This window comes from Oncorhynchus tshawytscha, linkage group LG15 (genome assembly GCF_018296145.1).
Source record: "Oncorhynchus tshawytscha isolate Ot180627B linkage group LG15, Otsh_v2.0, whole genome shotgun sequence".
In the NCBI taxonomy this organism is placed as follows: domain Eukaryota; kingdom Metazoa; phylum Chordata; class Actinopteri; order Salmoniformes; family Salmonidae; genus Oncorhynchus; species Oncorhynchus tshawytscha.
This window is the reverse complement of record NC_056443.1, coordinates 18,346,312-18,361,681: the sequence shown is the minus strand read 5'-3', so window position 1 is coordinate 18,361,681 and position 15,370 is coordinate 18,346,312. Positions and strand designations below refer to the sequence as shown.

The 15,370-nt window shown below is 43.7% G+C and overlaps 1 protein-coding gene across 1 annotated transcript; it reads left to right on the top strand.

Annotated features, from left to right (window-relative positions):
- The first annotated feature begins 39 nt into the window (after positions 1–39).
- Positions 40–14,869, top strand: LOC112214544 (sentrin-specific protease 3). Its single transcript, XM_024373362.2, has 11 exons — positions 40–191; positions 975–1,733; positions 2,014–2,172; positions 2,818–2,929; positions 3,760–3,907; positions 9,165–9,212; positions 10,910–10,987; positions 11,252–11,389; positions 13,186–13,269; positions 13,396–13,446; positions 13,737–14,869. Exons 2-11 carry the CDS (start codon positions 1,013–1,015, stop codon positions 13,845–13,847), a joined length of 1,650 nt encoding a protein of 549 aa, XP_024229130.1. The 5' UTR covers positions 40–191; positions 975–1,012; the 3' UTR covers positions 13,848–14,869.
- Positions 14,870–15,370: the final 501 nt, after the last annotated feature.

Here is a 15,370-nt window from a genome sequence, read left to right as displayed (position 1 = left end):
GTCCGGAAAGGGATCAATGTTAGCTGGGGGGGAGTGGTGGTGACGATTGCTTTACTACATCAGTGTCTGCTTCATTGAATGAGGTTTAACGGAAAAGTCGCGTCTGTTTTGGTCCCAAAAATAATTTAAAACACTACGCAAACGTTTAACTGTATATAAGAAGCACATTTGCACTAAACTGCAGTGTAACGGTGAGTGCGGGGTTGCATTTTACTTGAGACAAAAACGATAGGCGACCGGCAGTTTATGTTGCTATTTAGCTGATGTTAGCTTGCGAAGTAGCTAGCTAGCTATATCCTTGCTAAGTAGCTAGCATCGTTTTTCGCTGAATTGGTTACTAATGCATTGCTTATACAATGTGCATGCCAAACTGTAAAATAGTTTTGATATTTTAAATTTAATTAAACTTCGGTCCTGTCGAAGCAAGCTAAACATGTTTCATCGCTATCCCATTAACGTTAGCTAGTTATCAGCTGCTAACGTTAGCTGCAAACGACAGCTATCAACTGCATAGTTAACTAGCAACCTTGCCAGCGCCTGTGAGCAACATTGAATACATTATGACATATCATTAACTTTTCTGCATCGTCAATAATTATCTTTTGTTTCCAGTTCACAGGTTTCTTAAATAAAGTGCAGCCTGCTAGCTCGCAGCTGAATGTTACAATTAATGATTACCAAAATGAATGGCGTTCGCAAGGCACAGGATGTAAATGCATCAATGCACGCTATGTTCAAATTTAGAAGCGTTGAGCTGCTTACAATATTTGGGCTAACCGGAAAGTAATGTACTAGTTTTATGCCCTAATGAGTTGCAGAAACCAACGTGGTTACAGTCCTGCTTGCAGAATTCTATGCACTTGCTTTGCATGTTGTATATTTGCTTATTATTGTAGTGTCCTACCTCCTGAAAAACATTGGAGGTGCATCATGTTACATTTGTCTCTAATTTCTCCACCTTACTCGTTGGCCAGGCGACGAGCTGGCGCAGGTCGTGGGGTGCCCGTGGACCATGAGGGACAGTGGTAGCAGCCTAGCACAGAACCGTTGGCAGGGGCAGCTGGGCCTAGCTGTGGGCCAGGAGGACAGTGGGGATGGAGGTGGTGGTATAGCAATCTCCGGGGGTCACCTGGAGATGGACCCCACCTCAACCCACCAGATTCCCAGCCCCATGCCCCTAAAGTTGGGCCAGAAGGAAAGGGTGGCCTGGGAGGCCGAGGAGATGGAGGGGGAAAACGATGAGGAAGATTTTGAAGATGAGGGCTGGGATGATGATGATGATGATGATGAGGAAGGACAGACGGCTGAGGAGGAAGGAGAGGAGGCTGAGGTCGTATGGGAGGTCCCACACATGGTCCCCACCACATCCCTACAAGAGCAGAATCATCATCATCACCAGCTGCAATCACCACTGGATGACCATGACAACAACCAGGCCAAACCTGAAGCCAGGGATTTTTCCAGTGTCCCTATCCAGTCCAGGCTCAACGGGCTCAGGCAGTGCAGGCTGAGGCGCTGGAGGAAGCTCCACTCTCATGAAGGTCTACGGCTCCGTCTCACTCAGCATTGGAAGACCTGGCGTCACCGGGCACAGTGGGTGGGCACCCTGGGGCACAGGAGGGCGAGGAGTTGGCGTCGGTATAGTTTGTATTCCAACCGCCAGAGGACGGGAGTGGACCCGGTTCTGAGCAGCCCACTGTCAGATGACGAGCGGCTCGGTGGGTCTGAAAGAGGTGAGATGATCCCATGGAAGGTGTATCTGACAAACTGAAGACTCGGTGTTCTAAAGGGCTGTTGATATGATCAGAACAACTGAGAGTGTACACTCAAGTCTCTATTTTTTGCTGGCAAACAGAATTCTTATTTAATATACCCACTGTTGGCAAAATTGGAATGCTTGTGTTGGCACTGGGCTAATATGTTTCAATGACTGACTATGCATCTCAAAAGGTATCACCATTTTTATATAAACTATACTATAATTATCTCACTCGACCTTTGTCGTCCCTGCAGACAACCGGTTGAATGGTTACTCAGGAGACTACCAGTCCAGTCAGATGGGTGGTCTGGTGGAGAGTGAAAGAAGGGAACCAGAGGCCTCATCGTACTCCATTGTCAGAGAGAAACCTGTGGAGGTCACTCTCACTGAGGAACACATGAGCTGTGTGCATGGTAAACTGAAACATACTATTTTGCTTCAGAAAATGACCTTTTCTAGTTTAAATTATGTAATTAAGTAACTCGGGGATTTCCGGCTATTGAAATAATTGGGCAGGGGGCCTCCCGAGTGGTGTAAGGCAGTGCTAGAGGCGTCACTACAGACCTGGGTTTGATCCCGGGCTGTCACAACCGTCCGTGATCGGGAGACTCATAGGGCGGCTCACAATTGGCCCAACGTTGTTAGAGTAGGGTTTGGCAGGAGGGGGCTTTGCAGGAGGGGGCTTTACATGTTTCATCGTGCTTTAGCGACTCCTTGTTCTGGGCGCCTTCGCCTCCCGAGCCCATTGGGAAGTTGCAGCGATGCGACGAGATTGAAATTGCTACATTGTATAGAATTTACCTCAATGGGTCTAATGATGAACTTAGCCTTAAGATGCTTTTGGGAAACGGGGCCCAGTTCAAGCAAATCATTGTGCTGGGGTATGAAGTAGTTGAGGTAATATGTACATGTTGCTATGGTTTAGCTTTACACATCTGCTACCAACAGGATATGAATATAGGACTGACCTTGGCTGCTCAAGGTCACAGAATCCTCTACAGTCAGTGTGATTCCATATTACTCTCCCAACATTCTGTATTGTTTTCCCGTTGTCTCAGGGATCCTGGATGACTCCCTCCAGAAGTACGGCAGTCTGATCCCCATCCACGCTGACGACGTGGTGGAGAAATTAAAAGACATCTTCAACGACAACTTCTCACAGCCTCACAGGTCTGAGACGTGTACACACACACATATATATATATATAACACACACACAGGCAGATGTGCGAACATGCAAAGCAATACACGCTCAGGTGCACATTCACACACAGTGCCCACACATACAGTACAAACACAGATGAATCATAATGTCTTGTAGAGGGCAACACCAACACAGCCTAATATTTATACAATCTGATATCCCTGATGTCTGCCTAATGTGAGGTTCCTTTTAAATGTTGGCCATAAAAAGCCTGGTGCTCTTTGCCAAGGCCAGGTGGAATGTAAACCAAGTCCATCTGTCCTGGAGAGTAGTTCCTTCTAGCTTCTATGCAGCACTCTAATTTCAGACATTGATTCTAATTCTTTTTTTGCCGGAGTGAATTGGAACAAAAGGGAATGGAAACCACCCACATGATGAAACCACCCACATGTTATTAGTATCACCCAGGTTCTGAGTATGTTCATGGAAATGAGTCTTTGTGTTATGACAAGACACAAATGTTACAAATTGAAGATCGTGATGTAAACCATCTGTGATGGAACCCCCTGTTCATCACCAGGGCTTGGGAACCAAAGGGAAGAAAACTGAATGAAACTGGTACGGACAAGTTTGACTCTCCAATAAGAAAAGCTTGTTTTTGCTATGTTGTGCCCTAATGAATATGACCCGGCTGTTGCCCCATGTAAAGTTTTAACGAGAAACAAATGTTTATGGTTCAATTAATCCTTGACTAATAGTTCCATCCTGATATTTCCCAAAAAGACAAGGTGGTATAATGCAGAAAGGCTTTTGTAAAAGTTCCATAAAGCTCATCTCATGTTTCCATTTCCAACAGGAAAGTAGTGGTCCAACACCTAATCCAGTCCTACCAGAGGTCGTCCGGCACGGCCATGGTGCGAGGGTTCCGTGTCAACTACAAGCGTCATGTCCTCACCATGGATGACTTAAGCACGTTGTATGGACAGAATTGGCTCAATGACCAAGTGGGTGGGACCCTTTACTAACACTTTTGTAGTTTGTCAAATGAACGTCTATGTAAGCGTGTATTTTTTTATGGGCTTGTGATGTTACAATTGTACATCTTTATATACCATGTCAGCTTTGTTTTTATCTCCATTCATATGACTCCCCTCACTCATAGGCGCAGTGTATTCTAGAAATTACCTAAATATTTTTTAATCAGCACTTTCAGTGAGCGATGAACTCGAGTGGCACCAACTGATAAACAAACCTGAAAGTGTTTTTTTTATTTTTTATACACTAAGTTGACTGTGCCTTTTAAACAGCTTGGAAAATTCCATAAAATAATGTCATGGCTTTAGAAGCTTCTGATAAGCTAATTGACATCATTTGAGTCAATTGGATGTGTACCTGTGGATGTATTTCAAGGCCTACCTTCAAACTCGATGCCTCTTTGCTTGACATCCATGGGAAAATCAAAAGAAATCAGCCAAGACCTCAGAAAATAAGTTGTGGACCTCCACAAGTCTGGTTCATCCCTGGGAGCAATTTCCAAACTCCTGAAGGTACCATGTTTATCTGTATAAACAATAGTACGCAAGTATAAACACCATGGGACCAGGCAGCTGTCATACCGCTCAAGAAGGAGACGCATTCTGTCTCCTAGAAATGAACGTACTTTGGTGCGAAAAGTGCAAATCAATCCCAGAACAGCAGCAAAGGACCTTGTAAAGATGCTGGAGGAAACGGGTACAAAAGTATCTATAACCACAGTAGAATGTGTCCTATATAGACATGACGTCAAATGCTGCTCAGCCACTGCTCTAAAACCGCCATAAAAGGCCAGACTACGGTTTGAAACTGCACATGGGGACATGGACTGTGTGTATGTATGTGGGTGCGGCAGGTAGCCTAGTGGTTAGAGCGTTGGACTAGTAACCAAAAGGTTGCAAGATTGAATCCCCAAACTGACCAGGTAAAATTCTGTCGTTCTGCCCCTGAACAAGGCACTGTTCCTAGGCTGTCATTGAAGATAAGAATTTGTTCTTAACTGACTTGCCTGGTTAAATAAAGGTAACATAATTAAACAATGAATGTTCTGACTTGAAAATGGCTGTCTCGCAATGATCAACAACCAACTTGACAGAGCTTTGAGAATTTAAAGAATAATTGGCAAGTATCGGACAATCCAGGTGTGCGAAGCACTTAGACTTACAGAGACTCACAGCTACAATCGCTGCCAAAGGTAACTCGTAACATGTATCGATTAAGTCAGGTGGTCCCTAATCAAATATTTGTTTTATTTTCTATAAATAAATCAAAAATACTATTCTTCCACTTTGACACTGGAGTATTTTATGTAGATTACAAAAAGTTAAATCCATTTGAATCCCAGTTTGTAGCAACAAAGGGTTGAGGGATAATTACTTTCTGAAGGCACTGTAAAATGCCTGTGCCAAAGCCTGCCGCCTATCCTCCAATGAAGGTGTTTCTATATGTGCCTAGATGTCCTTTTTATCTACTGTACTTTGTTTTTTGTTTATGCATGCATGCATGTATATAGATGTAATGTATTATAGATGACGCCGAAGGAAATACTGTACCATGTTTGACCATTTTGTAATCTGTATTATGTATAGTCAATTATTGTATTATTGTGGAGCCACACTAATACATTTTTCACACGCTGTAAGGCCACATACATGCTAGGGTCTAGGATTCTAACTTGATATTTGCTCATGTAAAATGGTGGCGGAGAAGAAGGCAGAGGTTTTATGTGCCCCATCTGATTGTTTTTGCATTTGCTTTGTTTGTAACTTATTTATTTTCTTACTTTGTACATAATGTTGCTGCTACTGTCTCTTATGACCGAAAATAACTTCTGGACATCAGGACTGCGATTACTCACCACGGACGTGCATAATCCTTTTTTCCCTTTTAAAGAGTCTGACGAGCCCGACGTGAACGATATACTGCTTTCTCGGGAATAGGCCCAGACAAGGCAGCGAACTATGTATTTTTTTGTAACTAACAGCTAGTGCACAATATCTAAGGAAGTCTCGAGCTATTGCTCGCCTGAGGTAGAGTATCCCATAAGTTTTAGACCACACCATCTACCTAGAATTCTAATCTGTATTTTTCATAGTGCCAGCCACTGACTGTGGTATGTAAACAGCTAAGACAGCATTGAATGAGATGTATTACGCCATAAGAAAACTCACGCAGAGTTGGCACTCCAAGTAGCCAGGGACTTTAATGCAGGGAAACTTAAATCCGTTTGACCAAATTTCTACCAGCATTTTAAATGTGCAACCAGAGGGGGAAAAAAACTCTGGACCACCTTTACTCCACACACAGAGACTCATACAAAGCTCGCCCTCCATTTGGAAAATCTGACCATAATTCTATCCTCCTGATTCTTACTTACAAGCACAAATAAAAGCAGGCAGCACCAGTGACTAGAACAAAAGTGGTCAGATGAAGCAGATGCTAATCTACAGGACTGTTTGGTTAGCACAGACTGGAATATGTTCTGGGATTCCTCCAATGGCATTGAGTACGCCACATCAGTCACTGCCTTTATCAATAAGTGCATCGACGACGTCATCCCCACAGTGACCGTACGTACATACCCCAACCAGAAGCCGTGGATTTCAGGCAACATCCACACTGAGCTAAAGGCAAGAGCTGCCGCTGTCAAGGAGCGGAACTCTAACCCGGAAGCTTATAAGAAATCCCACTATGCCCTCCGACGAACCATCAAACAGGCAAGCGTCAATACAGGACTAAGATCAAATCGTACTACACCAGCTCCGATCCTCCTCGGATGTGGCAGGGCTTGCAAACCATAAGACTACAAAGGGAAGCACAGCCGAGAGCTACCCAGTGACACGAGCCTACCAGACGAACTAATCTACTTCTATGCTCGCTTTGAGGCAAATAACACTGAAACATGCATGAGAGCGTCAACCGTTCCAGAAGACTGTGTGATCACGCTCTCCGCAGCTGATGTAAGACCTTTAAACAGGTCAACATTCACAAGGACGTAGGACCAGACGGATTACAAGGATGTGTACTGCGAGCATGCGCTGACCAACTGGCAAGTGTCTTCACTGACATTTTCAACCTCTCCCTGTCCGAGTCTGTAATACCAACATGTTTTAAGCAGACCACCATAATGCCTGTGCCCAAGAACACAAAGGTAACCTGCCTAAATGACTACCGACCCGTAGCACTCACGTCTGTAGCCATGAAGTGCTTTGAAAGACTGGTCATGGCTCACCTCAACACCATTATCCCAGGAACCCTAGACACACTCCAATTTGCATACCGCCCCAACAGATCCACAGATGATGCAATCACTATTGCACTCCACACTGCCCTTTCCCACCTTGACAAAAGGAACAGCTATGTGAGAATGGTATTCGGTGACTACAGCTCAGCGTTCAACACCATAGTGCCCTCAAAGCTCATCACTAAGCTAAGGACCCTGGGACCAAACACCTCCCTCTGCAACTGGATCCTGGACTTCCTGACGGGCCGCCCCCAGGTGGTAAGGGGGCCCCTTGGGTGCGTACTCAGTTTCCTCCTGTACTCCCTGCTCACCAAGGACTGCGTGGCAGGCTATTGGGAGTTGGTCAGAGACCTGGCCGTGTGGTGCCAGGACAACAACCTCTCCCTCAACGTGATCAAGACAAAGGAGATGATTGTGGACTACAGGAAAAGGAGGATAGAGCACGCCCCCATTCTCATCGATGGGGCTGCAGTGGAGCAGGTTCCTTGGTGTCCACATAACCAACAAACTAGCATGGTCCACCAGGACAGTTGTGAAGAGAGCACGACGAAGCCTATGCCCCCTCAGGAGACAAGATTTGGCATGGGTCCTCAGATCCTCAAAAGTTCTACAGGTGCACTATGGAGAGCATCCTGACTGGTTGCATTACTGTCTGGTATGGCAACTGCTCGGCCTCTGACCGAAGGGCACTATAGAGGGTAGTACGAATGGCCCAGTACATCACTTGGGGCCAAGCTTCCTGCCATCCAGGTGCTCTATACCAGGCGGTGTCAGAGGAAGGCCCTAAAAATTGTCAAGGACTCCAGCCACCCAAGTCATAGACTGTTCTCTCTGCTACCGCACTGCAAGCGGTACCGGAGTGCCTAGTCTTGGTCCAAGAGGCTTCTAAACAGCTTCTACCACCAAGCCATAAGACTGCTGAACACTTAATCAAATGGCTACCCAGACTATTTGCATTGCCCCCCTCCCCCTCTTTTACATCGCTCTCTGTTATCATCTATGCATAGTCACTTTAATAACTCTACCTCCATGTACATTTTACTTCAACTAACTGGTACCACCCTGTACAGTTGTGGGCAAAAGTTTTGAGAATGACACAAATATGAATTTCCACAAAGTCTGCTGCCTCAGTGTCTTTAGATATTTTTGTCAATGTTACTATGGAATACTGAAGTATAATTACAAGCATATCATAAGTGTCAAAGTTACACGAAGTTGATACGAAGAGTCAATATTTGCCGTGTTGACCCTTCTTTTTCAAGACTTTTTGCAATCCATTCTGGCATGCTGTCAATTAACTTCTGGGCCACATCCTGACTGATGGCAGCCCATTCTTGCATAATCAATGCTTGGAGGTTGTCAGAATTTATGTGTTTTTTATGTGTTTCCGCCTCTTGAGGATTGACCACAAGTTCTCAATGGGATTAAGGTCTGGGGAGTTTCCTGGCCATGGACCCAAAATATCGATGTTTTGTTCCCCGAGCCACATCACTTTTGCCTTATGGCAATTTGCCACATTATCTTCAAATAGGCATTGTTTGTCAAACTGTTCCTGGATTGTTGGGAGAAGTTGCTCTCGGAGGATGTGTTTGTACCATTCTTTATTCGTGGCTGTGTTCTTTGGCAAAATTGTGAGTGAGCCCACTCCCTTGGCTGAGAAGCAACCCCATACATTAATGGTCTCGGGATGCTTTACTGTTGGCATGACACAGGACTGATGGTAGCGCTTACCTTGTCTTCTCCGGACAAGCTTTTTTCCTGATGCCCCAAACAATCGAAAAGGGAATTGTGACTAAGATTTGATTTGTAACCAGAATTTCTGCATACATTTAGCATTTTCTGCATTGAAATATTGCATGACTTATGCAACATTGTATTTGTGGGTATGTCTAGTTAAGATTGAGCCCTGTATGCAAATATCTGTTACTTTTGAACAGATTAAAAGCAGGGCATTGTGCATTGTTTATTCAATGTCTCTTCTTTAGGTCATGAACATGTATGGTGACCTTGTGATGGACTCGGTGTCCGAGAAGGTAGGAATCATTTTAAATGTATAATACAACATACTTCCACGATATACTACTTCAACAAAATCCATAATATTTGTCCTGAATACAGTACAGTGGCAAGAAAAAGTATGAACCCTTTGGAATTACCTGTATTTCTGCAGAAATTTCTCATATAACTTGATCTGATCTTCATCTAAGTCACAACAATAGACACAGTCTGCTTAAACTAATAACACAAACAATTATATGTTTTCATGTCTTTATTGAACACCGTGTAAACATTCAAAGTAAAGGGTGGGAAAAGTATGTGGAACCCTTAGATTTAATAACTGGTTCACCCTCCTTTGGCAGCAGTAACCTCAACCAAATGTTTTCTGTAGTTGCCGATCAGACCTGCACAACGGTCATGAGGAATTTTGGACCATTCCTCTGAACAAAACTGTCAGCAATTGTCTTGGGATGTCTGTTGAACTGCCCTCTTGAGGTCATGCCACAGCATCTCAATCGGGTTGAGGTCAGGACTCTGACTGGGCTACTCCAGAAGGCATATTTTCTTCTGTTGAAGCCATTCTGTTGTAGATTTACTTCTGTGTTTTGGGTCGTTGTCCTTTTGCATCACCCAACTTCTGTTGAGCTTCAATTGTCGGACAGATAGCCTTACATTCTCCTGCAAAATGTCTTGATGAACTTGGGAATTCATTTTTCCGTTGACGATAACAAGCAGCCCCAAACCATGACGCTCCCTCCACCATGCTTTATAGTTGGGATGGGGTTTTGATGTTGGTGTGCTATGCCTTTTTTTTTCTCCACACAGTGTTGTGTGTTCCTTCCAAACAACTCAACTGTAGTTTCATCTGTCCACAGAATATTTTGCCAGTAGCGCTGTGGAACATCCAGGTGCTCTTTTACGAACTTCAGACGTGCAGCAATGGTTTTTTTGGACAGCAGTGGCTTCTTCTGTGGTGTCCTCCCATGAAAACCATTCTTGTTTAGAATGTTTTACGTATCGTAGACTCGTTAGAGATGTTGGCATGTTCCAGATATTTCTGTAAGTCTTTAGCTGACACTAGGATTCTACTTAACCTAATTGAGCATTCTGCGCTGTTGCAGTCATCTTTGCAGGAGGAACACTCCTAGGGAGAGTAGCAACAGTGCTGAACTTTCTCAATTTATTGACCATTTGCCTTAACCTTGATGTTCATCAATCCACAGTTTCAGATACTTTTGTAACCCTTTCCAGCTTTATGCAAGTCAACAAGTGGTAATCTTAGGTCTTCTGAGATCTTTTGATCAAAACATGGTTTACATCTGGCAATGCTTCTTGTGAATAGCAAACTCAAATTGTGATGTTTTTTTTGGACAGGGCAGGGCAGCTCTAACCAACATCTCCAATCTCGTCTCATTGATTGAACTCCAGGTTAGCTGACTCCTGGCTCCAATTAGCTTTTGGAGAAGTCATTAGCCTAGGGGTTCACATACGTTGTCCAACCTTATACTATGAATGTTTAAATGATGTATTCAATATACAAATATTCAATTTGTATGTTAGTTTAAGCACACTGTGTTTGTCTATTGTTGTGACTTAGATGATCAAATGTTATGACCAATTTATGCAGAATTCCAGGTAATTCCAAAGGGTTCACATAATTTTTCTTGCCACTGTATATTCAGTGAAGGAGAACATCTGTAGCATCTGATGTCTTTTTTTCCTTCTCTCTCAGGTTCACTTCTTCAACAGTTTCTTCTACGACAAGTTGAGGACGAAAGGCTACGATGGAGTCAAACGATGGACAAAGAATGTAAGCAACCATAAAGATATTTGTTTATCTAATAGTTTTTTTTGTTGCGTTGTCCTCAATATACCCGCTTTGCATTATCCTTTCTCAATCAAGCAATCATGTTGTCAGTTTATTTGCATTCTAACTAAATATGCAACAAATTGTGAACCAATTGACATTTGTGCACCTGTCAAGAATACAATGAGGGGGGGGAATCTGTTACGCATAGAGACCCGGGCCTTAAACCACCAACGCCTGAACATGTTCCTACCTCTTCCCTCCCAGGTGGACATCTTCAAGAAGGATCTCCTCCTGATCCCTATCCACCTGGAGGTTCACTGGTCCCTGGTCAGCGTAGACATCCCCCGTAGGGCAATCACCTACTTCGACTCCCAACGCACTCTCAACCGACGCTGCCCAAAGGTGAGACAGCAATCTTTCAAATGCATATTTAACCTTAATTTAACCCGGTAGTCCAGTTACGGTCAGAACACCTCTTTTCCAAGTGCGACCTGACCATGGGTCACACAGAGAAATTTTGCTTGCTAAAATCCGAGTGAACGTTCTGTTTTGTGCCATACCTTTTTTCTTCTCTGACATGTAACCTCTAAAAAAATATATATATTTTTAAAATGTCCTTTTTTCAGGACCCTGTCTTTCAAAGAGAATTTGTAAAAATCTAAACTTCACAGATCTTCATTGTAAAGGGTTTAAACACGGTTTCCCATGCTTGTTCAATGAACCACAAACAGTTAATGAACATGCACCTGTGGAACGGTCGTTAAGACACTAACAGCTTACAGACGGTAGGCAATTAAGGTCACAGTTATGAAAACTTAGGACACTGAAGAGGCCTTTCTACTGACTCTGAAAAACACCAAAAGAAAGATGCCCAGGGTCCCTGCGCATCTGTGTGAATGTGCCTTAGGCATGCTGCAAGGAGGCATGAGGACTGCAGATGTGGCCAGGGCAATAAATTGCGATGTCCGTACTGTGAGACGCCTAAGACAGCGAGACAGGACGGACAGCTGATCGTCCTCGCAGTGGCAGACCACGTGTAACAACACCTGCGCAGGATCAAGTACATCCAAACATCACACTTGCGGGACAGGTACAGGATGGCAACTACTTCTGACCGAGTTACACCAGGAATGCACAATCCCTCCATCAGTGCTCAGACTGTCCGCAATAGGCTGAGAGAGGCTGGACTGAGGGCTTGTAGGCCTGTTGTAAGGCAGGTCCTCACTAGACATCACCGGCGAGAACGTCGCCTATGGGCACAAACACACCGTTGCTGGACCAGACAGGACTGGCAAAAAGTGCTCTTCACTGACGTCACAGTTTTGTCTCACCGGGGGTGATGGTCTGATTCGCATTTATCGTCGACGGAATGAGCGTTACACCGAGGCCTGTACTCTGGAGCGCAATCGATTTGGAGGTGGAGGGTCCGTCATGGTCAGGGGCGGTGTGTCACAGCATCCTTGGACTAAGCTTGTTGTCATCACTGTGCGTTACAAGGAAGACATCCTCCTCCCTCATGTGGTACCCTTCCTGCAGGCTCATCCTGACATGACCCTCCAGCATGACAATGCCACCACGCACATAACGAGCAATATGGTTGATTTCCTGCAAGACAGGAATGTCAGTGTTCTGCCATGGCCGGCGAAGAGCCCGTATCTCAAACCCATTGAGCACGTCTGGGACCTGTTGGATCGGAGAGTGAGGACTAGGGCCCCCCCCCCCCAGAAATGTTCGGGAAATTGCAGGTGCCTTGGTAGAAGAGTGGGGTAACATCTCACAGCAAGAACTGGCAAATCTGCTGCTGTCCATAAGGAGGAGATGCACTGCAGTACTTAATGCAGCTGGTGGCCACACCAGATACTGACTGTTACTTTTGATTTTGACCCCCCTTTGTTCAGGGACATGCTATTCCATTTCTGTTAGTCACATGTCTGTGGAACTTGTTCAGTGTCTCAGTTGTTGAATCTTGTTATATTCCTACAAGTATTTACACATGTTAAGTTTGCTGAAAATAAATGCAATTGACAGTGAGGATGTTTCTTTTTTTGCTGAGTTTATTTGGGATGTTGTGGCATCTTGATTTCTATTTGTTACAGCACCTGATTTGTTTCACCTTGTTCAGAGTGGTCTGTTTGGGTGTTTATTTGGTCGTCTTTGAAATCAAGTGAAATTCGCTCTTTTGTTTTCCACCACCTCAGCATATTGCAAAGTATCTGCAGGCGGAGGCTGTCAAGAAAGACCAGAGAGATTTCCTTACAGGGTGGCAAGGCTATTTCAAAATGGTGAGTCTGTTTGTCTTCAGTTCTGATTCGTAGTGTAACAACAATTGCTTTACATGAATTAACAACCGATGTTTGTTTGACATTGGTGATGGTATTTTCTGAGTGCATTTACTGTTTGTGTTTCAGAATGTGGGCCGTCAGAACAATGACAGTGACTGTGGGGCGTTTGTTCTTCAGGTAGGTCCAAGTCCTGATTTAGAATCGGAGAGCCATGGTCCATAGCTGTTCTTGTACTACTACACACTTGTGTGCTGAATTCTAAATCAAGCCAAGTCCTTACTCCCAAGACCTTGTCACTCGTTTAGATTTAGGATTGGATAGCTTTAATATTGTAACTGCTTAACATTTGCCCTCTGAATGGGGATGTAGAGCAATTTGGTGCTAGAGGGCCTGGATGTTGCTTTTGGGGCCTTTGTGTCCAACACTAGGGGTAAGCATGATTTCTAACCTGTCGGTGTTCCTTCCAGTACTGCAAGACTCTAGCCCTGGGTCAGCCGTTCAGCTTCGCCCAGCAGGACATGCCCAAACTGAGGAGACTCATGTACAAAGAACTCTGTCACTGCAAGCTCTCGCTGTGACACCACGCCCTTTGAGGATTTTTAACAATTAAGTGGGGGATTCTGAGGAAGCGAGGGATGGTTATAATGACCTATTCTAAACTAGCTAGTGACTGAAAGAAAGGAAACAACTTTTCAAAGGAATCATTTTTTTCCTCTTGACGACATTGATATCCAGAGACTTTACAAGTGGACCTTTTATCTTTTCTACCCCTGTTATCTGTCCCCTCTTTTTTTCTTCTTCTCCCATGACCCTAGTTTTAATTGAATTTTGATGTTTGTTACCTTGTGATTGACAGAGGCCAAGTCTTCGATTATATCCCAAAAGGCACACTATTTCCATATGTAGTGCACTACTTTTGATCATGGGCCCTGGACAAAGGCAGTACACTATATAGGTAATAGGGTTCTATTTCGGATGCAAACCAAGTCTACTATACTCTGGTGGTGAAATGGACTTATCACCTTACTGGTGCAGGAACCCCCCAAACGGACAGAGAATAACAACCAATCTTCACTTATGTTCTGTTTAAAAAAATCTTTGTCAGTAAAAAACATGTTGCTATGCTTATTGTACATGGTGGTTTTTGGAGGGCAGTGATGTTTTTTTATTTTGATTTAAAATAATAACAAAATCTTGTTGGAGTCATTGGTTGGACCATGTTGGCTATAAACAACCTTGATTCCCAAATGGCATTCTATGCCCTTTTATAGTACACTACTTTGACCATAAGGTTCTGGTCAAAAATAGTGCACTATATAAGGAATGGGGTGACATTTGGCACGCATTTATGCTATTACATTTTCCCTTCTAACTAAAAGAGACATTGTTGATGGGTATGTTTTGTTTTTATATTGTTTTTCGAGCAGACGTTTGGAACATAATTGATTGTTTTTCTACCTTTTTAAAAAAAAAAAAGTCATTTATGGTTGATCAGAATAAACAAGTCCATGGCAAGGAACAGAAATGAAAGTTGAAATTCTTTCATGCTTTGTATAATGTATTTATTAGCTAGTGTGAAGAGGATGATTTCTCTAGTACTGTGGTGTGGCATCTAGATGTTCTGGGTTGTGTGCGGGTTTGTTTGTCTGTCAGGATCACCCAATCTAAAAAAGACAAAGCTATTCATGCATACCTAAATGACACTAAATATATTTCAAGATTTTGCTGGAGCAGTGTAATAGCAGCGAAAGTTTGCTTCCTGCTGGTAGTGGCCAAGTGCTAGCTTCTAGTAGTTACACATGGATGTGGAAGGTAGATTGCTCATACTGACTTCTATAGTTCCAGTCATTATAATTCTAACAGTGTGGTTTGCTTTTTGAACCAATATTAGAGGGTAAGGTAGAGTGGAGGTTGTCCGTCACATCTGTTTTATGGCGCGAGTTACCAAAGCAGACTATGTTAGTCATTAGGTACGTTTTATCTCCATTACTAAAAATAGAGGGAAGTCTAGGTAGGTGGTGATGCTGTAAATGACTCATGTTCTTCCAAAAAAGTTCAGGGTACAAGTACAACGTGTTCATTGCAACACAGCAGGAGACAT